At 41.4% G+C, this 25,542-nt stretch overlaps 1 protein-coding gene across 6 annotated transcripts; it reads right to left on the reverse strand.

Annotated features, from left to right (window-relative positions):
- Positions 1-75: 75 nt before the first annotated feature.
- Positions 76-25,503, reverse strand: LOC131444083 (mitogen-activated protein kinase-binding protein 1-like). 6 transcript variants are annotated; one of them, XM_058614214.1, is made up of 34 exons: positions 25,424-25,503; positions 23,640-23,774; positions 21,607-21,698; positions 20,893-20,955; positions 20,714-20,771; positions 19,061-19,231; positions 18,829-18,966; positions 17,668-17,850; positions 16,835-16,995; positions 16,445-16,634; positions 15,296-15,427; positions 14,984-15,174; positions 13,730-13,821; positions 13,529-13,654; positions 12,819-12,889; positions 11,003-11,124; positions 10,844-10,919; positions 10,619-10,730; positions 10,388-10,451; positions 9,945-10,055; positions 9,697-9,845; positions 9,306-9,343; positions 8,093-8,284; positions 7,541-7,686; positions 7,252-7,391; positions 6,405-6,608; positions 6,006-6,072; positions 4,748-4,852; positions 4,038-4,189; positions 3,213-3,890; positions 3,000-3,114; positions 2,504-2,592; positions 1,486-1,571; positions 76-479 (listed from the first exon to the last, which is right to left on the reverse strand). In XM_058614214.1, the coding sequence occupies exons 2-34, from the start codon at positions 23,739-23,741 to the stop codon at positions 240-242; spliced, it is 4,656 nt and encodes a 1,551-aa protein (XP_058470197.1). In that variant the 5' UTR covers positions 23,742-23,774; positions 25,424-25,503; the 3' UTR covers positions 76-239. The 6 variants fall into 6 exon arrangements, with proteins under 6 accessions (XP_058470197.1, XP_058470199.1, XP_058470200.1 ...); XM_058614216.1 differs by lacking the exon at positions 25,424-25,503 and adding an exon at positions 25,292-25,367; XM_058614217.1 differs by lacking the exon at positions 25,424-25,503 and having other exon boundaries at positions 7,541-7,683; positions 23,640-23,929.
- Between the last annotated feature and the right edge of the window lie 39 nt (positions 25,504-25,542).

The raw sequence follows: 25,542 nt of genomic DNA on the forward strand, positions 1-25,542 counted from the left end.
TCTTTCCTTATAGTATTGTTTGAAGATTATTCTTTTTTTTAAGTGGAAAATAAAGACAAAACTATCAATACCGGCTTGAAAGGTAAGGCAACATTTTTACTCAGTATTATTTCAGTTATAAATCTTTATAATAAAATCTCATCTGTTTCTTTACAGTTTCTAAACATCTCTGTACAAACGACAGTGCTGCTGTTCATGTGTCTGAGTCCTGCCTGTGTCGGTCGCGTGCAGAGGAGAAGTCAGGTCTTGTTCTCCAGCCTCTTCTCCACAGACTTCAGCAGCAGCTCGGCGTACTGCTCCAGCAGAGCCAGGGCCTTGTCTCCCTCGCCTTTCGCCGCCTGCTCCACCGGTGATGTCTCACACTGTGAGGTAGGGGGCAGCAGAGAGTCGAGCTCAGTCTTGACCGTGAGCAGGGCATCAGAGAGAAGTGACCTCATCAGCGGCTGATCCTCACTGAGCTGCTGGTCACACTGTAGGACCTGGTGCAGACAGACACACAGATATATAACCAGAATCTGTTTATCATGTTACAGATGAAACTACACGTGTTTCACTGAAATAATAAAATACAAAAACACTCAGATAACCTTTATTTTCCTTCATTTTTCATCAAATAATCCAAAAAGTGAAACCATGCTCAGTTCATTGAGCAGCAGAAATCTTTATAACCGTATATACTACGAATACACTGCGGTTCCAGTTTTCACTTATGATAATGTGCTGCTTCTATATATAAATATCTTTGGGGGTTGAATTATTAATGAAACAAACAAGACATCTATCACAGACTTTTGTAACTCGTGATGGCCATTTTTTATTTATTACTTCATGAGGAATCCAGTGAATAATCAATAAATATTTTGCTGCCATGTACTACAAAAACAAAAGCAGCAAATTACTGCATTTGTAATAGAGGGAAGCAGCACTTCTTTTATTTACATATGTTGTCCTGCTGAGAATAAAATATTATTTATCTATACACATGTATATGCAGTTATTAAAGGGCCACTTCACCCAAAAAATATACAGTTTGTTTTTTTACTAATTTCCTGAGATAAATGTGTTATTCGATCAACAGACAGTGGATCTGAGAGTTTCAACAGAGGAAGTTGAGATTGTAAAAAAAATGTATACAATTGACAGAAAGTCAAGGTCAAAGTCACTTCCTTCACAGAAAATACAGTAAAAGCCCTACACTGCTCTTTACTGTGTTTCTGTCAAGTTTTATGAGCTAAAAAGTCTGAAAAAATCTAATTTAATCCAACTTTGTAATAGAATGTGAATTAAAACAGCAGCTTATTCTTCACTTGACCAAGTGGGAACAATGCCCTTTAACAATGAAGGAAACATTAGAGTGACAGTAGCAACTGGCATGTAATATGTCAAATAAATTGTCTCTAGTTATCCTCTCTTTATCTTCATTGTCTTCCTCTTCCTCTCATTTTGTTCCCACACACACACTTGGATGGAAACACACTCACTGACCGTAGTGTAGAGCATGATTGTTTTCTTTAGACGGTGGTGAAGCTCAGTAACAGTCTGCCTGCAAGTTTCCAAGGTGATGCTGTATTCTGCAGAGAGAGAGAGAGACACAGAGATAATGACTCTTTCAAGTGTAGCACTGCATGACGCAAATCACAGCGCAAACAAATAACACGACAACACGAGGAGGCAGAGAGCACTTAATGGCATTAGTGGCTACTGTGTTTTCAAACTGAAATGAAATGAGAACGAGTCGTCTTTGTGAGGCAGGTCTGTTCACTTAACAGCGGGTGAAGAGGCACGAACAGCAGGATGAAGGCATCCATCCACATGCAGCATTAGAACACTAATAGTTTACTGAGTAATGTGGAAAAAAACAATTAACTGGGGCTATATAGTATATATCAGTCATTTCCAGAGACTAGTTTTGGCCTTGACTCAGGATTTATGTTTATATATTGTAAATAAAACATCAATCTCTTGGAAACATTTGGTTCACCTGTTCAAAATAATTGAGTGGTTTCTGAGTGGTGCTACAGAAATGGCAGTAAAATTAGCCCCCGTTTGCTCTTGTAATGATTTATATTGTGGAAAAAGGTTGGGAAACGCCGCTCTATGTCACAACAGCATTTTAAATAAAAGGTTATCATTGTATTATCACCACAAGGTAGCATAGAGACAGGCTTTCTGAGTCAGATAAAGGAGAGCACTTCCCAAATGTTATGTTTCACATTTCAAATGTCAATTTCAAAGCTTTTCATGTTTGATTTGTTGAATGGTGGCAAAAAGAACGATATATTTGACCTTCAAAGACAGAGACATGAGGGATAAACACACCAAAAAGCATCATCGTCTTCATTGTGCTCACACTACTGACAGCGGGAGGACACCAAGACAAACATGGGGAGGGGACATGACTCGCATACAGACGGACAAAGAATGATCAGTGTGAGATGCAGTGATGAAGAGGAGCAGCATTTGTGACGGACAGGTTAATAAAAGGGTTCGGTGTCTGACAGACCTGGTTCGGGGTCAGTGCTCACCATGTGGACCCTTTCAGACACCAGAGGGCGCTCTTCAGCTCCACCATGCTGTTCTAGTTTGCTGGGACTGAGAAAAAACATTTGCCTTAGTTTTAGTATCAAGTAAATTCTGATATGTTCATTTAGGAAGTTACATCTATGAAACTTTTTTAATTCAGCAACACTCCTGTATAAGGTGGTTAAATAAAGCTCAGCTGACCTTAATACTTCTTGTTCTTAGAGGAGGTTTAACCGGTCGCAAAAAGTAAATCTGTCCAAAACTCACCAACACGTGTAATTAAAGCTGCAGTGCACAACTTTTGTTATGCTGCTTCTGTTTGTTTTTGTGAAGGTTATGTGTGCTGTCAAGCAATACTATCAGCAACTTTACTAGAGCAACTTTGCTGTTCCCTCAGTCTGTTTGATGTAAAACAAACATTTGTCTATATTTAAAAGCACTGTCAGACCAATATTTATCAGCACTACTGTTTTTACCGTGAAGAGCAGGTGATGTACCTCTTAGAGACGGAGCCTCTATCTCTCCTCTGCATCACTGGCAGTGAACTTTGAAAAGACGAATCCAAACATAAAGACAGATGTCTACCCGTGACTGAAAATGACAAACACAAGGCAGCACGTGTCTTATTAGGAATTTAATTCCATAACTGTGTGTGTACAGTATATATGGTCCATTACGGTCTGTCTCACCTTGTTTGTGTGATGGGATGTCACACTGAGGCTCTGGTGTAGGTGTTGAAGATCTCGTCAGGCCCCGAGACCCACTTGAGTTTGGTTTCACCTCCAGGCAGAGGCTGCGTCGCGGGCTGAGAGGATGCCTGGGAAGCGGGATGCGAGAGGGTGGAATGTTCTGGGTAAAAGGAGTGGGTGAAGCTGTGGCTGTACGATGGGGAGAGGGGGGAGAGGAAGGAGAGGAAGGAGAGGAAGGAGAGGGGCTTTTTGATGGAGACAGCAAGACAGATGATGATGATGATGATGATGATGATGATGATGATGATGATGAAGCAGAGACAGGAGGGGGGAAAGCAGTGACTGGAGAAGAAGCCAACAGTGGGGTCTCCATCTCCAGCTCCCAAGATGACCTTCTCCTCTTAGAGAAGGGGGGAGAAGAAGGTGGAGTCTGAACACCTTCTCCCATTGAGGAGCGGCTACTTTTGGCCATGGAGCTGGCAGTGGGGTTCATGTAGGAGTGATGTAGCTTGAGTTTGGGGCACTCCCAAGGCAACGGGGAGCGGGGAGACTGTGGTGAGCCAGAGGAGGGTGAGGAAAAGTGGAAGGACGGCACGGAAGAGTCATGAGCCAGGAAAAGATGCTGAGGTCTCTTGTGGAACTCTTTCCGGTCACTAGACGGCACAGGTGAGCGAAGAGCTGGAGAAAAGATGACAAAGTGGAGCTTAATCAGTTTTGCATTGAGAAAAAAAGGCACATCATCAATCAATCATTATCTAAAGCTAAACAAACTCATTTGACTTAAATTGACAACATATTTATGGACTCAAAGATGCTGAAACATACGGTCTGAGGCCAGGTCCTGCACAGACTTGGATTTCATCAAACATGTGGTTCTGTCCACATGAACTGTGAGTGAAGGGCTGGACAGTCTCCATAGGTGGGACCTTGACGTCCTCTTGGCTCTAAGGACAGGAGAACCGTCCTTCTCAACCCTGCTGGGACAAACACCTCCTCTTTAAGATCACTTCACAAAAATCCCACAATAGACACAATATGGCAAAGATAATTCACTTGAGGCGTTTCTTCTCGTTTCTTTGCATGTATGTGATGGTTTGAGAGGCGTTAAACCATATCCAGTCTGTAAATGACAGCACGACACATGTGAAACATCACTGTTGTCTCCATCATTCCCAGGAACGGCACCAACAGACGGTCACAGAGGTATTTCTTTTATTTCCAGCTTTTTTATCCAATATTTTAAAATAACACGTGCATACGATGATGTTGTGATTCATTAAACACATTTAAAGTGGCTTATTCAAAATAATATTTATGTAATAATTATAATATAAATGATAAAAATAGCAGTAAAAATAGTTAGAATTGTTATGGGTGTGTTGCCATAGTTCATCATCTGGGAATATATGGCCTGGTCTATGTCATAGCTTACTGACTACACTCATGCTCTGTACACCAAACAATGTTTCACAACAATTATTTGATATATGAATCCTAATCTGCACAATGTCCTCACAGCTCCCACACGGTCTTACTCTGGTCCTTCGATCCTGTCCGAGGACTTGTCCTCTCTGTTTCCGCTGTGGTTATTGTCCATCATGGGCTGCACCTTTGACACTGGACACTGTTTAATGGAGGCGCTGCCCCAACACAGAGAGAAGTGTCAACACCAGGTTAGAGGAGCAGATGAGCAAAATACACAGTGTGAGTCTCTACAGAAAGAGATACTTGATGCGTTATCTCAGTGTATGAATGTCAAATGTGTTATCTTGGGATTTCAGTATTTGCAATCCTTCATTTTGGATTTACCGGCGTATGAAACTTACCAAATGAATGAGCACAAGAAATATTGACTGGCTACCAACTGTGGTTAAACTGAGCTTTAAAGTGTTCTACATACAGGATTGAATTTATCCTTCAATTTAATGATTTGGTTTTGTTGTCTTGTTTCTTTTTAATGCGTGAGAACACACATTTCATGTATGTTTGCACACATATGGGTGGTTCTGATTCACATTGTATTAAATATAATAATGTATTTGTATATAAGGTACAGAGATTCAGAGATCAGTGCAACTAGAGGGATAAAGAGTTGGTTTAAAAGGAAAGATATTATCCATCACTAAATCTATGCCAGCAGTCAGCTTGCACAAAATCACCTTAAGTTCAGTATCACAATACATCTTGATTATTTTATTTGCACAATATGCAAAGTGTAAAAAAAAGATAATTGGATGTTTGACTAAGTTTTATGAACTGGATAATTTGTTGGATAGAAGCTGCTGCCAGTGAGTGAGTGAGTGAGTGAGTGAGTGAGTGAGTGAGTGAGTTGTGGGTGGATGAACAAAGCCACACTAGCTGACGTCCCTGGTTCTGCAATGATGAACACACTTCATGACTATAAATGATTCTACTGAAGAAATGTCCTCATCTCACCTTAGGCAGGAAAGTGAATAAGCGAATATCCAGAAAATATTGAAATATTTCTTCAAAAACAAATCACCCTGCAATCGTACACATGGAAGGTAAGTAGGTAGGTAGCTGGCTAGGTAGGTAAGTAAGTAAGTAAGTAGGTGAGTAGGTATTATTGATGCCAAGGGAACTTTTATAAAACATGTTTCCTTCCATTGAATACATATTATAGGTATATAAGGATAATAACAATGTTCTCCCTCTCAGAATGACAACAATGAAATATAGTCTTTCCAGATGGTTTAGCAGAGCAGTGTGAATAAGTCCACACAGATTGGTAATTATAGCTGCGAGTACATGATCTGGAGCGGTCAGCAGTACCTGTTATTGTGTCCTCTGGCTCGGAAGCGTGAAGACATACTGAGCCTCGGGATTCGGCTCTGCTCAGCTGTGGACAGACAATCGGCATTAGAGGAGAAAAAGTTGGAGACACTTGAGAGAGAGATGATGCCCAGAGAGGAGAAAAACGAAAAAGCTACAGAACAAGAGAAACTTTGAGACAATCAATATTTTGTGCGTGTGTGTTTTTGTAGCTGTGAGCGCCCGTTTTGTGTGAGGACATTTGTGGGAACTTCGTGGGTCTTTTTCAGGGTTTGCTCTTGGTTTCATTGTGGTGGTTTGAATTAGACATAGGTTTTAGGATTAGGCATTATCATTGTGAAAGGGGCAAAGGAATGCATCATGTCTATGACTGTGCTCTGTGTGTTTGTCTTGTCTGACCTGTGCTGCCGCGCTCTGCCAGCATCTCAAAGTTCTGCTTGAGGAAGTCTTCCTGCCTGCGATCGGCGGTAAACGCCACGGTCCTCAGCGCCTCGTCGATGCTCGTCACTTCTGCCTTTTGTCTCAGTTCCTCCTCCTCCTCCTCCTCCTCCTCCCTGTCTTCATCGGAACTGTCCTGGCTCAGGGAATCCACGTCAGCAGAATCTGAAAGGCAAAGGAAAAGAACGTGTGCAATGGACTGTTTCTCCAGATAATCCCTCACAAATGACCAGAGAGAACACTGGGACTCACTGTACGTGGCATTAGGCTATTATGTGATGTATTCCATCAGGTCTGAAAAATGAGAGAAAATAATCTCTCTCTGCCTCTGTGTGGTCAAATCCCACTGAGAAGGTTTCAGCTATAGTGAGTAGAAGACATACTGTGGCTTCTATGTGCACTTTTATGTGTCTTGATGAATTGAAACAGAAATGTAAGCAGATTAAAAAATAAATAAAAAAATACAGCCCAAATGTGACTTTAATCTCTATTTTTAAATTCCTCTGCTTTACCTGCAACCACTACGTGTGAATCATAGTGTGGTTTCATCACCTTAAATTAACAGAGTTATAAAAATCTTAAATGTTAAAGTAGTTCTTTTAGTTTGAAGAAACTGTATAATCCTGGGGAAGTTTGTGTCTTCTCTGATGCGACCACTAGGAGGTGCAAAATGTAAGCATTATTATATGGATAAAGATGTTTCCATTTATTTGTTGGTACTGTGCGGTTTCAAAGTAGCTTACATGTCTCATGTATGTTTAAGGTGCACTGATTAAAGCATAGATGTGTTTCTTTCTGTCTTTCTCACCCTCAAACACCTGGTCCAGACTGGACTCCGTAACCTCATATTCCAGGGCGCAGCCACTGTCCGGGCTGTTGCTGTCCTGGCTCTCGCTGCACGGGCCTCGTCCTTGCATCCTGCAGTGCTGCTCCTTCACCGTGGAGTCGCTGATGGATGAAAACACACAGAAGAGAGTTGGAAACAATGGAGGGAGTGAAGGGCGGGGGGGGGGGGGAGAGAGAGACATTAAACTAAGAATAGAAAGGCACTTTTTCTTTCTCTTTCACGGTCACTGTGATGAAAGGCCGAGGTTTACCTGCCCCGCAGTCTTGTATTGTCCTCGTTGTCCTCGGGGAACGTCGCAGCTCCGTCATGTCCCATGATGCCCTTGGATGGATGTGAGGACAGCATGTCTGCCTGTGACCGGGGCTGATGTCTCTGGGAGCTTTCGTCCAACTGCTGCTGCACAGAATGAGCATGAGTGACTTTGTGAAGCAGTCAAATCACTTACATATATTGTTATAACCATGGAGCATACATAAAAAAATGAATGGAGTCCATTTTTTAGCGTGAAACACATAGGAATAGCCACCAGGGGGCGTCTCCTCAGGTTGCAGAACGAACTAATCTAGGAAGTCTAAGGGAATCTGAGACTACTTCTTACTTGATAAACATTTTCTGAGGTGTTAATTATCTCAATCACTAGTTTTGAGTCTTCTAGCACACAATGTCAGTTAGGATAATTATGTTAAAGTGTGACTGACAGCTGGTTCTGTTGAATAGGAGCCAGGCTGCAGGTGCCATGTCTGAACATCCAGCTGCTAAAAACCCTAAAACGGCACTGGCCGCTTGCCACTTGGTTGCGTACCAGCAGTTCCTGCAGACTGGACGAGCTCGGTCTCTGTGTCTGTCTGTCATGAGGAGGATTATTCTTGTGAGCAAAGGTCTCCAGTTGCCTCAGGTCCAGCATGGATTTAATCTTCAGGGAGCCCATAAGATGAGACCAGCGCCTCCGAGGACGCCTCGCAGTGTCGGGGATGACCTGGTCAATGACTCCATGCTGCACAGAATTAAAAACAGTAAACCCAAAACTTTACTTTAAGACATTCGGGAAATGACAATAAAGAGTCGATGTATGTCAGGTTGTGTGGTGTCATTTTTGGTGTCCTCATTTTTTCCCCCCGTGTATTTAAGAGAGATTTCCAAAATCACTTTTAAGACTCAGCCCCCACCTCCAGCACGTTACAGAGGATTTAATCTCATGTTTGGTGGATATAAGCCTGAGATCCTTAAGCTACTTCAGTCCCTCTAATGCAGTGCTTCTTATAGTGTAGGCTGCAGCCCACTGATGGGCCTTAGAGGTATTCTTCTTTTTAGCAAACACATCAAAAACATGGGGAATAACATTTATTTTAAATTTATTAAATGATGCCCAATTAAATATGATTAGTGTTTGCAAATAACCACAGTTAATTAGAAACACAACACAGGCCTCATCAGTTAAGTTACAATTAATTTGATAAAAAACAGATAAGGTTTTATGATTATTATGATGATATATGATATTTTTCTTTTCTTAGAACACAGAGCATTTCTATGTTAAAGCATATATACAGAGGCTATAAGAATGTGCAGTATAGAGTGCATTATATCCTTTTTTCCAGCTCAACCTATAGGCAATCTGATCTGAATCTAAATATATAAACAAAACTGAGCAAAAACTACTGAAAAATGTACACAATTAGTGAAATTTGGAAATAGGTCACAGTTCAAAGTTCCCTTTGTTTGTTTTTTACAAACAACAATAAAGGAAAAACAGTGTAATTTGTGAATTTTGCATAATTATCTCTACCTCAGTTTAAAAAAAACCAAAAAACATGTGATTTAAAATGAATCCTAACCTTAAAGCTACAGAGGTTTAGAAAGCACTGCTCTTAAGTATTGACAGCAAAGAGTTGGTACAGTAGACGTAAATAGTAAAACTACTACAGTAAAAAAAAAACATTTTTAATGAACTATGCAAATAAATGTCACAATTCTGTTGTTGAAGATGAAGAATGTTTTTGAATTTAACAACATACCTTGTTTAGACCCCAGTCCTGTGCTTCATCGGAGTCTCCTGGTGAACGAAGGAGCAGAATGTTTATACAAGTTGTTAAAAGAATAATATTAATTATTATTATACATGTATCTTTGATGTCTGGATTGATTTTTATAATTCTATTGCCCTTTGCTCAAAGGTTAAAGGTCAAGGACACTGCAACAGGCCGGATGTTTGCAAACATTTTGCTTTAGTTATTGTCTGGGTAGATTATCATTCCTTCATTGAGTCATCACGGAAGAAGACTCAAGAAATCTTTCAAGAGGAACTTTACATCCAATATGTTTTGGAAGCTTTAATTATGCTTTAATTATTTGAATGACTTCCATGGATAAACATCTGGATTAATGTCTGGGTTTGAATTCTTATACCTGAGTCTTCCTCTCCGTGGCTGCCGTCAGAGGAAGCAGTGCTCGCGTTGTCTTCAGGGTCGGTGCTCTCCGCTCCATCCTCCCCCTCGTGCTCGCGGTCACTGTCCGAGGACAAACCACTCAGAGTGGGCGCACTGTACACCTCCCGCCTGCGGTAACACCGTCACAGCATCGCACAACAAAAAATGAGACATTTTCTCTCTGTGATTACACGATCAGTTTTTGGTTGTCGGTCTGTGTGTCGTCACCTGAGACCAGAGGTCTTTGTGGCCCGAGTGTTTGGGTTTTGTCTGAGTTGACAGAGCCTCTGTCTCATGCTCATTGTCAGTTCTGGAGCCAGCCGCCACACAAAGATACAGCTACGAGATAAAAGCATCCAGGCATTAAATATTCAGCATGTCATTTCAGCTTGACTATAGAGGAAACTGTCTGCAAACACATTTCCTCACTCATTTCCTCCTGCAGCAGCATAAGCTGTAGATAATTTCTATTTCCCACCCTGATTTTATTCCAAATTATATATATTTCACTGCAGGGGTAGAGAGACTGAAACTATTGTTTAGATATCTTATAATCATAGCCCTGCTTTAGAGTTACATTACTAATTTGGAAGGTGTCACATCATAAGAGTCATTTAAACACAGGATCGTCTCGTACAACAACACACAACAACACCAGTGGAGTTTCTCACCTGTCACCTGACACCGAAATCAAATGCCTGCAGTCGTTTGTGAACTTCATCGCAGTGACAATGTCTGCGAAACAGAGAAGATGGCTGTTTGGTTATTTTATCGCCCCTGGCAATGCTGGGTGATATATCCTGTTGCCTACTGCTATAAATGTGTCATTTAGTCTCTGCTCAGTGTGGCTACATGAATTATGTGTATGTGAGATAAAGGTGTGTGTGTGTGTGCTCTGTTACCAGAGTGTCCAAACATTGTGGCCACACACTCCCCAGTGTAGAAGTCAAAGACACTGATGCTTTTATCGGAGCAGCTCGTGGCAACATATTGACCCGAGGGATCGATCTGCACCTGTCAACAGCAAACACAGAGGCATTCTATTTATGATCTGTGTGCACAGGAAATGAACGAGAGCGCGGACGCCGCCGGAGAGAGAAAGAGAGAGAGAGAGAGAGAAATGTTACCCTGAGCAATCTGCCGTCTTCGCTCAGCGAGCCTTTGAAGAGCTTCTTCTGTTTGCCGCTGCTGATGTTGAAAATCCTGGAAATCGGGAAAAACAAGAAACTTCAAAAATGTTTGTTTTTCTTAACAAAGTCAAAGTGTAGACGCCTGCACACACTCACCTGATGCAGCGGTCTTGGCAGCCGACAGCAGCGTAGTTGCAAGTGGGGTCGACGCTCATGTCGCACAGCGCGGTCTTCCTCACCGTGTGATGAGAGCGCCTGAACTCTGTTCCTCTGTCAGTCTTAAAAAAAGACAAAGGAAAAAGTGTCAAGGCTGCACTGTATCTTTAGCGTTAAATAACAAGGTGCTGCATAAACTACATACTGTAATACTGCGACTGCATCCTACTGATACATCCTCTCTATCTGCGCAGTATGTGCAAACAGAAACGATAAACTGTAATCACGTCCACAAAGGAGGTTCTGTTTATTGATGCTGCTTGTCTGACTGTCTGTCTTATTAAATAAGCTACTGAGCAGGTTTGCATGAGTTATTGTGCAGGATCATCACATCATGGAGCAGAAGTTAAGAGTGGATCCACTTTCGTGGGAGGATATAAGAAATCATTTTACGGACGCTTGGAACAACAGAAGATCATTTCCGGTATGCGAGGGCCACCGTAGCTCCCTGATGCGCTTGAGTGAAAGGCATCCTGCATTTGTTGCAATCTGCAGTCTCACCGACAGATGTCGCTAAAGCTTACACACTGAAATGAAGTGGGTGGATACAGGAAACCAGCGACAATGCTCGAGGAGTTGGCGAAAAAGCACAATTTTGGCATTCAGATCTCAGTTTGAATAAACATCATTATCTGTAAATGGCTTCATACACCATGCTTCAAAACAGACGGAGCATTCGGCGTCGGCCTCAATAAAGATTTCCGTGGAACGAATGTGCTCGGCAAAGAAAATAAGTGTTTTTAAACACAATAGAAAATCAGTGTCAGTGCCTCCGAACAGAAGGCAATCATGCGTCATTGGAAAAACCTTAGAAAAACGGTTCACTGTCTTGCAGAGAACACGCTGTTTGTAACACAAAAAGAAAAAAAAGACGACATCTCATTGAACGTGATTGAACGGGTCGAGGTTCTGCTCAAGACTTAACGCGCTGTTTCTGTGTCGCATACACGCGGCGACCTGAATTGTGTCTTGACTTTGGGAAGAATGTTGTAATGCACGCTGGTCTGATCAAACAGAGAGCTGCCCCAGTGACACAGAAACAAAGAGAGGAAAGAACGCAGCACAGAGTCTCCTTTGTTGCTCTCCTTGAGTCGTATTCACAAAGAGGCGACATGCAGTGTGTTACAGCTGTGCTGGTGCAGAGTTAGTTAGTTAGGCCACGACGGAAAGAATTAAAGGGGGAAAAAAAATTGTTTAAAGCTAGAAAATGGCAAAGAAAAGAAAATGAACCAAGATTAGCTGGTACGACAACTCTCCTTTTTCTGTACAATTAATATGCTGAATTAGCACGAATGATGCAACCTGCACACTTTTGTCTGGATCCTGGATTTAGGCCCATCTTTGTCTGTTTTGTATTACGCATTGTGTTGTTTTTTTGTTTTTGTCCTTGTCATCTGCTGGGTATTTATTCATAATGTTGCATTCATGTTTTTAGGGCCTTGCTGCTGTGTCCAGTTTTTCTCTCAGATGGGATAATACTGTATATTCGGCCTGTAATCATGTAATCCTCTTGCAGTGTCCCTCTCCAGCGAAGTAGGGGGGTAATCCAGAGAAACAAATTATTAGACAGTGATTTTAAAATTCAGACTAGAGCCTCAAACTGTTTTATTGCTTCTATATGAAATGAAAATGTGATCAAATATTCTATTTGGTGTATAAAACATTAGTGTAGTTCTAGTTTTGGTATATGACACAGCACATATTTAGTTAGTGATTTTACAATGAGCTTGTATTTGGTATTTTGTTTGTGTCTTACCTTGTGTGCAGTGCGGAAATGGATGCTTTTGTCTGCCCCACAGCTGATCATCCTCACCTTGTTCTCAGTGGCTGAGGACCAAAGAAAATGATTGAAAAATTACTTGTTTTTCAGTACACACACATACATACATATATATATATATATATATATATATATATATATATATATATATATATATATATATATATATACATATTATATATATTATTTAGTATATAAATGAAGTGTCACTTCAGGGAAATTCACAAACTTTATCTTCAATAAATGTCAACTAAAGAACCACTTTTACACTTACTTACAGCTTGTATTGTACTTTTTAGTCAGTTAACTGTTATTACTAACATTAACAGTAGCTTTAACCATTATTGAATAATGTATGAATTAATACCTTTACTTACCAGAATAAACCGTTAGTTAAATAAATAAATGCTGATAACAGCATTAATTAATGTACCCTTACTGTGATTAAAGTGTTACCTGTGGTTTTTGTGACAGAGAACATAAAGTGCATCAGTGCATAACATAAAGGGCTCATCACAAACAAGGCTCCACCTGAGTACACACGCAAGAGTCGCTGTGCGTTATTTAAACAAACTGTGCTGCCAGCAAAAATTAAAGAGGGACTTTGTGTGGTATTGAGTGGAGATAAAGGCGAGGATTAAGAACAGATTAGCTGTCAGATGTTGACAGAGTCTCGAGTGGCTCACCAGCAAAGCGCGCGGCTGTTATAGACGAGGAGTGCTCGTCGAGTGTCTGCACCAGACTGTAGTCGTCTTGAGCATCCAGCACATGGATCAGACGGTCCCTGCTCGCTGTGGCCAGCAGATTCAGACCTGAGAGGGATCGTTTAATTAGAGATTAAATATGGCACAATAAGTGAACTCTATGTCACATGTGTTTGCACGCACCTGTTTCTGGGTTACTGTACTCCAGACAGAGGATCTCACCATCGTGGGCCTCCACTTTCAGAATCTCCTCCATGCGGCTGAGGTCGTGAACTCTGCACAAGATACATGCAGATGTTAGTTTGTGACGGTGTTCATATCAAGTACAAGTGGTTGGCTGCCTTAAAAATGAATAAAGATTAAGATGTTAAACATTATGATAATTTGCAGGCATACACTTCCAGATCAGTTTTAACCCTTTAACATCTAAGCCTCAAAATGGCCGTCTGGAATGTTTAGCTTATATTAACCATAAAAGGGCCAGAAAAAAAAGTTATTTTGCCAATTTTTCCAGAATAACTTTCAATATCTGGCAGTTATTTATGTTACAATAGTCTATTAACAATTTAAAATGAAGAAAAACAAAAAGGTTTTATTGAGAAAAAACACTTTGCGTGTTAAATTTGAAATTTGAACAGTATAAAACATCATTTAAAATAACATGTGTTTGAGTCTTTGTCTCAATGTCCAAAAACAGGACAAACAAGGCAATCAGAGATGGCAGACTTCAGCCCATTCACGCGCAACAAGCCTCTGGCGGCCTCTGTTGGTCATATTGGCAAGTGCAAGTGCAAATGTCGAAGCACAAACAAACAAATAGACAGACACACAGAGCCACTAAAAGCAATACTTCACTTCCACTCTGTGGGGTGAAGTGAAAATGGAAACTGCTGTATGTACAGGTGTTTTTTCAACTCTTTCCTCTCTGGTGACAAAGATTTGTTTCCTGGAACAGTGCAAGTGAGATTACCGTAATACCCACATGTCGGCTCTGACGTGCAGCTTTCAGAAACCGCTGAAATTTCCCCAATAGCACAAACCGTCGCGTATTTAGGGTAATGCAAAGTGTGCTTGTGCAAATGTGTCGTCTGTGGTTTTAAAGTGGTAAATAGATCAGTACAGTTTTATGGTAACAGCACTGGCTTCGGGTTTTTTTTGTAGGAGTGGTGATGTCAACTTCACCGTTTGCATCCTCGTCCCTTCCATCCCCATTTAATTATTTACCTCAAAACTTACAGACATGGCTATTGAATGTTGACCAATTGAGGAAAAATCCACAATTACCCCTCGACAATGGATACTTGTGATGTGATTCATGTCCAAACAGGGACATAAGTGGTGTAGATTAGAAGTCATTTCACATAATGTAGTATCGTCTTTTTGTGTATTTTCTTTTTCCTGTCATTCAAACTCTGAGAATACTCGACCACGTCCTACCTCAGCATCCCACTGCGGTCTCCTGAAGCGAGGTGTTTACCGTCTGGACTGACACAGATGGTCCTGATGCCTGTCCCGCTTTCTGTCGTCTGTCCGTCTCCTGATTTATCTGCACTAACGTTTGTCACAGATGACTCAGGATCCAGTAATGCAGCCGTGCTTCCATCTATGTAGATTACATTCAGGAGCTCCTGCACACAAAGCAATTATGTACAGAGACATTACATCAGCACAGGGAGAATACACATTTAATAATGTCATTACTTTCAGTTATACGACATGAGGGCAGACAGATAGGGATGCCAAACTCACGCTGCTGAGGACGTTCGGAGTCTCAGGCCGGTCCTCCATGCGCCACAGTCTGATGGTGTTATCAGCTGAGCAAGTGAGGAACGCACCTGATGACAAACCGGCCGCCATTTCTGCAGGAACATCTGGGAAAACCTGATGAAGGACAAGAGCGGAGAGGAGTTAGTGTTCATCTATGGAAGAGGCTGTAAATTACAGAAGCAAGAGGATAAACTGGGTTTTCTCCAGGTTCCCTGGTTTCCTCCCACAGTCCGAAAACATTTGGGGATTAGGTAAATTAGACACCATAAATTGACTGGTGACCTGTCCAGGGTGTACCCCGCCTTTTGCCCTATGTCTACTGGGATTGGCACCAGCACCCCCTATGACCCTCATGTGGAGGAGAAAGTGGTAGAAGTTGGATGGATAAATTATGAACTATAATAATGCAGTTTTACTAAAAATAGGCACTGCCTACTATCAGCAAACCTAAACTGTCTTTTCTGTCAAACACAATGAAACTTATCATACTCATGTATCGATTCTTCGGAGGTCTGTTGTGTAACATTTAGGACGATTTATTGGCAGAAACTGAATAAACTACCAATAAGTGTAGCTTTAAATGGTAGGTACTTTGTGTAAGGGGCTTGTTTGATGGACGCCTCTATCTTGCGTCACCATGTTTCTAAAGAAGAACAAATGGAAGGACATTTCAGGTTTTTGAAGTTGAAGCTTACAAAAAAAGCTCTGAATAAACCACCCATTCATCTACCACTTTCTCCTCCACATGAGGGTCGCTGGTGCCAATCCCAGCTGACACACGGTGAAAGGCGGGGTCACACCCTGGACAGGTCGTCAGTCCATCACAGGACTAAGGACAATTTGACTAATCCCCCACATTTGCATGTTTTTGATCCGTCTGTATCTATTGGAATTGTTAATTGTAAATTAGATGTCAATAATTCTAACCACAAACAGCTAAATATTTCCAAAATATCCATTAGTGTGTCCCACACACGCACGGCACTGCCAAGAGTGTTCTGCTTTGGCACAAAGTTTCGTCTGAATCAGTAACTCAGTCGATGACCAGCACAGAGGTTCTGAGCCAGCAGCCGTCCACAAATGTCGCACTACTCAAAGAGTAGTTTCGTTCACTTCCTCTTTCAGGTTTACCTCCAGGTCCCAGACACAAGCAGCATGGAACAGGGCAGAGTGCAACATCCCCACTCTGCTGACGTCCTTCACATCCCACACATACAAGCTGTGGTCATTATACACACAGCTGAGGCAGTGGCTGATGGGGTCGTAGGTAAGTGCGATGGCTGCTGGATAACGGGCGTCTGTCCTGGTGGAGCACAGGTGGCTGATGGGAGAGAGTCGGAATGAAATAATGGAACGAAACAGGGGCTCATTTCTTTTCTAACAATCTAAACAACACATGTTAAACCCTAAGAAATTGAGAAGAGCTTTGGGAGCTGCGGAACAGCGCCACTTGAGACAGGAAGCTCTATAAATAGAGAGCATTTGATCCTGCAGTGGATCACTGCCTGAGCTCTTCCTCACCTGGCCTCAGTAACAGCTGCGACGTCAGTGCCGAGGGGGTGTGGCCGAGGCAGCGTGCAGACAAATTGCAGGTCAGCGAGTCTGAAGGCGCGCACTGTTCCATCAGCGCAGCCACAGAAGATCATGTCCTCCGACAGAGACAGAGACTGGGCCAGGCTTGTCTGCAACACACCACACGGTACAAGTGAGAGATCAGCGGCTCATTTTACAGCCGGCGCAGCAGGGAAATCAGTCTCCAGTAATGACACAGTAAATACAAAAGAGAAAAAACTGACATGTACAGTAATAATCAGGAGTAGATGGAACGTTAAGTTTAAAGTTTGAAGGGAAAGTCAAGCCACTGCTATTATGTAGCTTCCAGGAGAACAAAAAACATTTTCCCAATCCTTTATTCCTACTGTTGTATTAGTTTACTATAATAACTATATATATGTATATATATACATATACATATCGTATTGTCCTTCAATGTCCTCATTTTGAAATCCTGCTTCTATTAAATGAAGTCAAAAACAATGGCAGTTCTTTGTTAAATAAAACAACAGGTGTCCTGCCTGTCAGGAATAATAAAGGTAATATTTAATACTGATAAGGGCAAAGTAGATGAGTGAAATAAAGGAAGACGAAAACAATGCATGTTTTATAGAAAAACCAGGAGCATTTTTGGCAATGGATGCCATGAATTTCTCCACTTCTGGTCTTGTTAACATTGGTTTGGTATTTGAATTATTGTGACTGGAAAACTTCTATTAGTAGTTAGAATGTTTAGTTTTCTGATATGAAACCATTTTGGAACAGAAAAAAAACATGCAAATAAATGCTAATAAACTCACCCGCAGGTCCACCCACTTGTCCAGCATCCTCTTGCTGTTGAACTCACACAGCAGGCCAGAGGAGGTAATGCAGAAGGTGGAGTCATATTTAGAGCCCCGCCCACAGGCTACATCGCAGAAAAAGTTGTTCCTCAGCTCACCGAGCAGCCCCGAGCGACCCAGGAGAGGAACAGGAGCACTGGCCTAATAACCACAGAGGGACGAGGGTTAGATCACACTGTGGTTAATACTAAATGTCCATCAACATGAGGAAACCTCAATCCTTTCCTTTGGGCTACAAAGAAAGGACAAACGAGACTTGAAGTAAACGCCAGAGATTGGGCTCTAAGCATGTGTGAAGTTTGTGAAGTTCAACAAAGAGCAATGAAGCAGGAACTGTGACAAAAACCACTTCACGCCCACTTTACTGCGATCGCTTTGTTTTAGTTTATATAATCTTCAGGCAACCAAACATTTGTACTCTGTGTATGGCAGGAGAACGTTTGGCAGGAAAAATCGCTTTTCAACTGGCAACAGAGCGGCTCTGATACAGATCAGTCTACAGATGACGAGTGATGAAAATGTAACACACAAAATTATACTTAAAACATCCACGGTGTAATTAAGAGGCAGAAACTAAATACACTAGCTATAAACACTTGAAAATTAAATTCTTTAGTTTTGACTTTTGTTACTTCTGGTGATTTTTGTTGTTAATCCGGTTTGGTCTTCATGAACAGAAACAATGTTGTGTCTTTCCTCTAAATATTGGCTCTGTCAAGCAATACTATCAGATGTGACTGAGGGAGCATTTGTGTGTATACAGCAGCAGGAAAAGAAACTGTCAACATTTATCCTGTCAAAACCAGTTACCAGTAGAATTGTCTACTGAATCTTTCCGTGCGCTCTTCTTCGTATTTTTCGTCTCACATTTCTGGCACAGTGTTGATGTTTTCTGTTTTTACATTAAACAAATCACTTCCTGTGTGCAACATCTAAACATCCTGAGAAATACAGAGAGAGTCGTGCGAAGCAGATAAGCTTAATCAGCATTGGGTGACATCAATTGACAATGGTTTGAATGTAATGGACTTTTGTACACAGATAAAGCAACATGATATACAGCAGGTCAAATGGAGACCTGTCTCTATTTTCGCGATCATGAGAGATTTGAAAGATCACCTTGCTGGCCTTGCAGTGATCCAGATACCAGAACTTGACATGTCTGTTCCCCACAGTCACAAAGTAGGAGCTGTCCTCAGAGAAGGACACACCCGTCACTTTGCTGGACACCTTGTTGACAGCCACGACGAAATCTTTCTGCAGAATAAATCAACATCAGCCATGTTTGTTAAAGAAAAAGAAAAAAACAGTGAAGCCATCGTTGGAGGAGCTGCTCTGGAGTGTGACGTACCTTCCATGCCCAGACGTTGACCATCTTGTCGTGCTGGTTTCCCACACTGACGACGTATTTGCCGTTCGGGGAGAAGGCCACGCACGAGACGCCATATGTGTGCCCCTGCAGCGCCGCCACTTCTCTGCGCTCGGCCACGTCCCACAGCCTCACGGCTGGGAGGTGACCACTCTGGCGGATTAAACAAAAACGGGAGAAGGTGAGAGAGAGTAGACGATCATGACTCCATGCTTTAAAATCCACTGGAACAGACTGTTATTAACCACAGTCACCCGTCACTCCAGTCTATCCAGCTCTCGATGAGATTATCCTCTCTGACCTGTGACCGCTGCTCACTGTACATAGTTACTTGTCCTTCAACCCCCCTCACATTATTCTCTCAGGATCAAAAGGTCAGCAGGCTATTTGTGCAATCTCTTTTTTAATATGGTGGAACGACCTTTCAGAAGGTCAGTTAATGGGTGAGAGGAGAGGAGGAGAGGAGGAGAGGCATGCAGAAACATGGAGAACACGGCAGAGCTGCATCCACCATAACCAGACAGAAATAAGATGTCCGCTGTCAGACTGGCTTTTGTGTAAATTAGCCATTGTTTGGTTTCTTATCAGATGGTTCACTCAGGAATATTTTAAACCCCTCGCCTCTTCCTAGGCTGACAGGAAATCCTCAAACAGAGCTGTGACGCTCACGGCTTTGATCACAGACGTGCAGCAGCGAGGAAGAGACTCTTCAAAATCCCTCACACGTGAATGCTACAGCAGCATTTGCATGGGGAAGACTGGTCAGTAAATGTATGTGTAAAATATAAAATCAAACACAAAGCCAGTATCAGTTCATTAACTCAAATACCCACTGACACATTAACATTGGAGTTCATAAAATGTGCCATTTTACAGGACAGTTTGCCCGCAGTTTATCTGGTCTTTGAACTTTGGTTTCTGCTGTCATGGCAACGGCAGGCACGCGTGCCACGTCCACTTCCACAGAGAAGTCATTCGTTGCCTTTGATTGGCCCGGGAGTGGGGATTGAGATAGCGCGCTGTGTAGCGGTGCTCGCTGTGACTACACAGTGTGTCAGGACACGTAATAAAATGCAAACACTGCACAGCACATTATCACATTTAACACACACACACACACACACACACACACACACACAGGGACGGCCTGAGAGTCCTGCACAAACTGCTCATGACTGCAACGTGGAAGAATTCTAATTTGCCAAATCCTGCAGCAGAGATACTGCAGACACTAATCCTACAGTAATATTTACCAAAAATAAATAGTTTCACTGCCAAATTCAAAGTCCAAATAATCACAAAAACAGGCACAAATTCAAGAGACAAAAAAAAAGGCTTTTGTGGAAAAGCTTGAAAAGAGTCCATTCGCAGTGCAAGTGACTTGCACTGCGAGGAGCTGTTTAGAGGGGGCAGTAATGTGTGAGTATATAATCATTAGCAGATACAGCATTGGTGATAAAGTGATCCATTTGTTTCATTTGATTGCACACAGATAAAAAAAAAAAACAATTATCTGGAAAACACACAGATCTTTAGTTACACAAAGACTATGACACTTAATCACACAACCAGCAGCAGCATAGTGTAAGGACGTCAGTGTTTGAACGGGGCTGACTGACGCGTCCGAAGACTCACCTCTCCTGTGACCAAGTACTTTCCTTCAGGGGAGAAGGACAGAGCGGTGACGGCTTTCCTGTGACAGCGACAGAGACAGACGACAGACAGCTCAGTGTCACTCAGGTTCTGGCCGAGTGGGACTCCCGACAGTTTGACGTCGCTCAGAGTAAATGCTTATTTGTGTGCGTGTAACTCACCTGGAGGTGTTGATAATGTGGTGCTGTCTGTTCTTTCTGGGATTCAGTAAGACGACCACACACCTACACATGAGGGGATGAAATAAGAAGGATGACGAAATGTGTCAAACGTTACGTTTGTACAGATGTAAACGGCAGGGGGACGCAGACACATGACATAAGTGCACACACAAACACACAAGCAAATGTTGCTTCCTCCCATTCAGACACACAATCCTTGACACAGCAATTACATAAACAAGCATAATTCTCCCCTCCTGACCTTCTTAGTATGAACAAAGCTGAGTGAAAGGATTTCAAAGCAACACAAAAGAGGCTCAGTTCACAGTTTCTCAGTGGTTACAGCCTTGCGAGACACACTCGTGTTTGTTTTAAAGCAGAGCACAGTCGCTCTGAGGGCCCCAGTCATCACCCAGGATCTACAGTCAAATCCCAGCTGACACCACATCTCTCTGTTCTCTGTTGATCTTTTTCTTTTCTTTTTTGGTTCAACAAAGTGTGAGTGTTTGCACAGAGAGAGTAAGACACATTGATCTTTAGTTCAGTGTCTCACTGAGAGTCAAAGGAAACCTTCCTGAGGATGAGAAACACTCTCCTCCTCAGAACCTCTGAGATAACACACACACACACACACACACACAGAAACATGTAAGTCAAAGGCCATCGTTTTTAGATAAAGATAAATAAAAGGTTCCTCTCGGTCTCTCTTCTTACCCGGCGGGGTAGGCCACCAGTCCAGATCGGGGGTGACACGCTAAACCGCTGTTTCCTGACGCGGTGATGCCCAGAACTTTTTCCAGCGTCACCTGCAGAGACACAAAGCAGGGATGAACCATTTATTTTATTTCAAAGTATTCCCTCCCTGCGTGAAGTGAAAGTCGAGCTGGTTTGGATAAATACAGACGTCAGGACGGCAGCGATGTCACAAATGAATCAAATACAGAGATAGATTGTTGTCTGTAACCCACCAACATTTTCATTTCTTACTGATACTGAGGTTTCCTTTTGTCATTCCGGCACCAGCGTCCCCCACGACCCTCGTGTGGAGGGTAACGCAGGAGAAGATGGATGGATTTTGCCATTCCATTCGTGTGTTTTTCTGAATGTGAAACAGCCACACATTTTTTGGAATGAATGATTTCAACACTCACATTTTATATCTGCAATCTCTTCCCATAATTTGGACCTTGAAGGCATAATTTGTTATTTTTCAAACCACTGGATAATAACCTTGTATTAATTAATTAATTAATAAATTAATGTTATTATCCTTTGAGGGAATTTTTAGATTTTACTCACAAACCAAAACATTTCAAAATCACTTCCCCAGTTTACTCTCTTAAATAAAAACTGTAAACATGTATAACTTTCCAAATACCTCACTGTATAAATATGTTTTTTTATACCTGTATGGTTTGTACCCTTTTATAATATGCTTGTTGTTTAATCCGTTTCCTTGTTGTAAATTATTTACAACAATTATTTGTATTATATTACCATCTGTTTTAAAGGTCTTTTAATTTTTGGACCGGCTTTGTTTAAATTGTCAATAAAAACTAAGATTTTCTTAGTCACATGTGAAATATAGTGAAACATAGCCAAAAGTTGTTATTTACTAATATGCATGGGATGCAGTCCTTAAAAAGAAAAATTGAGGGGCTCATAAAAATCTAAATGTATTAATAATAAAACTTTGTGTTCTATTACAGGATACCATCTATCAGAATACATCGTTTTTAAATGACTTTTTTTTGTTATTTTACACCATTATTGTCCAGAAGGTGGCAGAGGTCCGAGCCAAAATGGGGGGTAATAATTTTCCTTTGCTGTCACCAGAGAAATGTGGAGCATATACTTTATACTGTCTGTCTTCAGTAGGTGAGTCAGAGACCTCTCCTGTGATGAAAGAGAGCATATCTGAAACTAAATCAATATTTAAAATGTCCTTTATTACTTTCTCAATCCCTTCCCAGTACGGCTCAAACTTTGGACGGTCCCAAAAATAAGTTTATGTGTATTATTAATAAAACGGTTGGTTATTTTATGTGATGGAATGACTGATGAGTGAGTGGTTGTGTCTCCAAAAACACTATATTTCACCGTTCGTCTCACTAAATGTGATGATTTCAAACGATTGGACACTTCGTTTGTCGGCTTGTTCAAACCTGCACAGACACACTCGTCAGAATGTCCCGCGCAACTTTATTTACTAAACAAACACGTCCTTGTTTGAAACGGACATATACTGTCAATCATATTATAGTTTGCGATGTCGTTTCTGTAGTTAGAGGAAGACGTGAAAGATCAGCTTTGACCCTGCAGTCCATCAGAGGGCGTGACAGTCGGCTTGGCGAGGTCACGCCGTCTGTGTGGGGGATTTATGAAGCAGCTGTTTGAGTCTGAGTCCAATGACTGTACCTGTGTCCATGCTGTAAAACGAACACGGATGATAACAGAAAACCAAACGCAATCCAATGTGTGTGTGTGTGTGTGTGTGTGACAAAAGTCACTTTCTATTATATGCTATTACTTCAGAGTTACTGCAATAGTTAGTTTTCATTCATAAATGCTTGTGAAAGTCATTCATCAACATGTTTTTGGCCAACTGGAAGTTGGTCTAAGAAAATCTTATAAGGTAGACTGATGAACCATTAGACTTTGAAATAAAACTTTATAACACGTTACAAAATGAGAGTGAATGGGTTATTCTGCTCAGAAAGTGTTGAGAGGGAGACGTGGATACTTGCCTTGCTGCTGAGGTTTCCTCTCCCGCTCTTCTTCTGCTTGGCTGAAGGAGAACGCAGCAAGTTCCTGAGGCGACTTTTAATGGTGAAGCCCTCGGCCGGCATTTTGTCTTTTCACCGTCTTCTGTGACAGGACACCTGGACAACAACCACAACAAAAACCCTGACTGGAGATGAGCTTCACAGGGTTTCACAGAGTTTCACAGAGCTGAACAAGCCTGCTGCTGCTGCTGGTGCTGCTGCTGGTGTAAGGACATGTGGACACTAATCTCCTGAGTCTTCTCTGTCCCTGTGTTTCCACTAGTGGACTGACTGCGTCTTTACGCAGCGTTTTTTAAAGGGTCAGTGATTGGAAGGCGCTGCTCAGCTGTTTACTTTGCTGCCTGACATCAGTGCTTTAATCTGGAGTGGCTTCAGTCCCAGTGATTACATCAATGATTGCTTTTGTTGCTGTTGCACCTAATTAGCGTAATAGGATTAAACAAGAGAGCTGTGGAAACTGTTGTCAAAGCTGAGCGCCGTGTGTGTGTGTGTGGACACCACAGCAGCTCTTGATGTACTGAGTTAGCACAGCTGCCTTATGTTATCTCTAATGTGCATAATTATAATGTAACATTTCAATAACTGTTATTACACCTCATATTTATGCTGACTAATGTTGTCCTCATATTAGCTTGTACACAACTGCTAGCATGCTCATACTAACGTGCAAACCACTCATGTTAACTATTAACAATGAACGTTTAACCAAAGTTAATTGCAAGTTTAGTCTGGTTATTGTATTTTATACTTGTTTTGCTTCTCCCGAGGCCTCTTGCAACATTGGACTAACAATTACAAATGAAATCTAGCCTTTTGGCTAATTCTTGGCTAACTTTAACCATAATTAAATAAATGTCAAATAAACCAATAAATAACAACCGCTATGGGTTTGTCTATCAATGTCGGTTTTCAGAGAGGGCTAATAACTGATGCCGTTTTCCCCTCCATCTAATAAGATATAATACAAAAAAATGGCTTTACTTCAGTTATTGAACATCACTAATGTCTCTGTACATTTTATGTCTGCACTAAAACGCAATATTTCCCAACAGATCACTTAATTAATAGATGTTTCGACAAACATGTTGTTCCTTTCATCATCTGTGATGACTCATTTACATCTCTTTCAAGTCATCTAGGACCTCTGACTCTTTAGTGTCAAAGGACTCTTTACATTATCAAATTAATTAAAAGCAGCTTTGATTTGATGGCTAACAGACACACACACATACATATGATAGAGATTGACTGATTAATATATAAATACAAATATCAGCTGATTAATTGGCCCAACCGATTAATCGGTCTACATCTAATACAGACCTGCATTCTCAATCAAGTTATCTATAAAATAGTGTAATTGTGTGCAAACTAGTGACAATAACATTATATTTCCTCCTATTTATGTATTTAATTAATTACTTAATTAATTAATAATTTAATGTTCATCTTGTGTTGGCAGCAACAGTTTTGAAACACAAACTGTAAAACAATTGAAAAGGAAAAAGACATAAAAAAAATAATCCCACCTTCATGAAAAAACACATGCTTATGTGTTTTTTCCATAAGCATTAAAGATTAATTCAAGATTAAATCAAACATCTCACACTCACTGAGTGATGGTTGGAATGAAAATGGCAGAGAATCATTAGTAAAACGATCATAGCATAAAAACCTACATCTGGCACTTAAGTCCTTGTGCAGTAAAAGCAGACAGTGTCATTAAAGGGCGGCCAAACACTTACAGCGTGTTAAGTGGCTCCGTCATTTAACAGCCAGGTCGTAACACAATGACTTCAATGGTAACTACTTCAAGATGTTCGCTCCTAGTGTCCACGTGCTCCGCGTAGCTTCTTCCTGTCAC

This window comes from Solea solea, chromosome 17 (genome assembly GCF_958295425.1).
Source record: "Solea solea chromosome 17, fSolSol10.1, whole genome shotgun sequence".
Taxonomy (NCBI): domain Eukaryota; kingdom Metazoa; phylum Chordata; class Actinopteri; order Pleuronectiformes; family Soleidae; genus Solea; species Solea solea.

Bases quoted from the DNA above. Each gene is read 5' to 3' on its own strand.
- LOC131444083 (XM_058614214.1), bottom strand. From the start codon at position 23,741: ATGCCGGCCGAGGGCTTCACCATTAAAAGTCGCCTCAGGAACTTGCTG. The intron at 10,731-10,843 runs GTAACATTTCTC...TGCTGTTGACAG, and splicing joins AAGACGGCAGATTGCTCAGG to GTGCAGATCGATCCCTCGGG. The intron at 4,190-4,747 runs GTAAGACCGTGT...TGTTTGTCCCAG, and splicing joins GACAGGATCGAAGGACCAGA to CAGGGTTGAGAAGGACGGTT.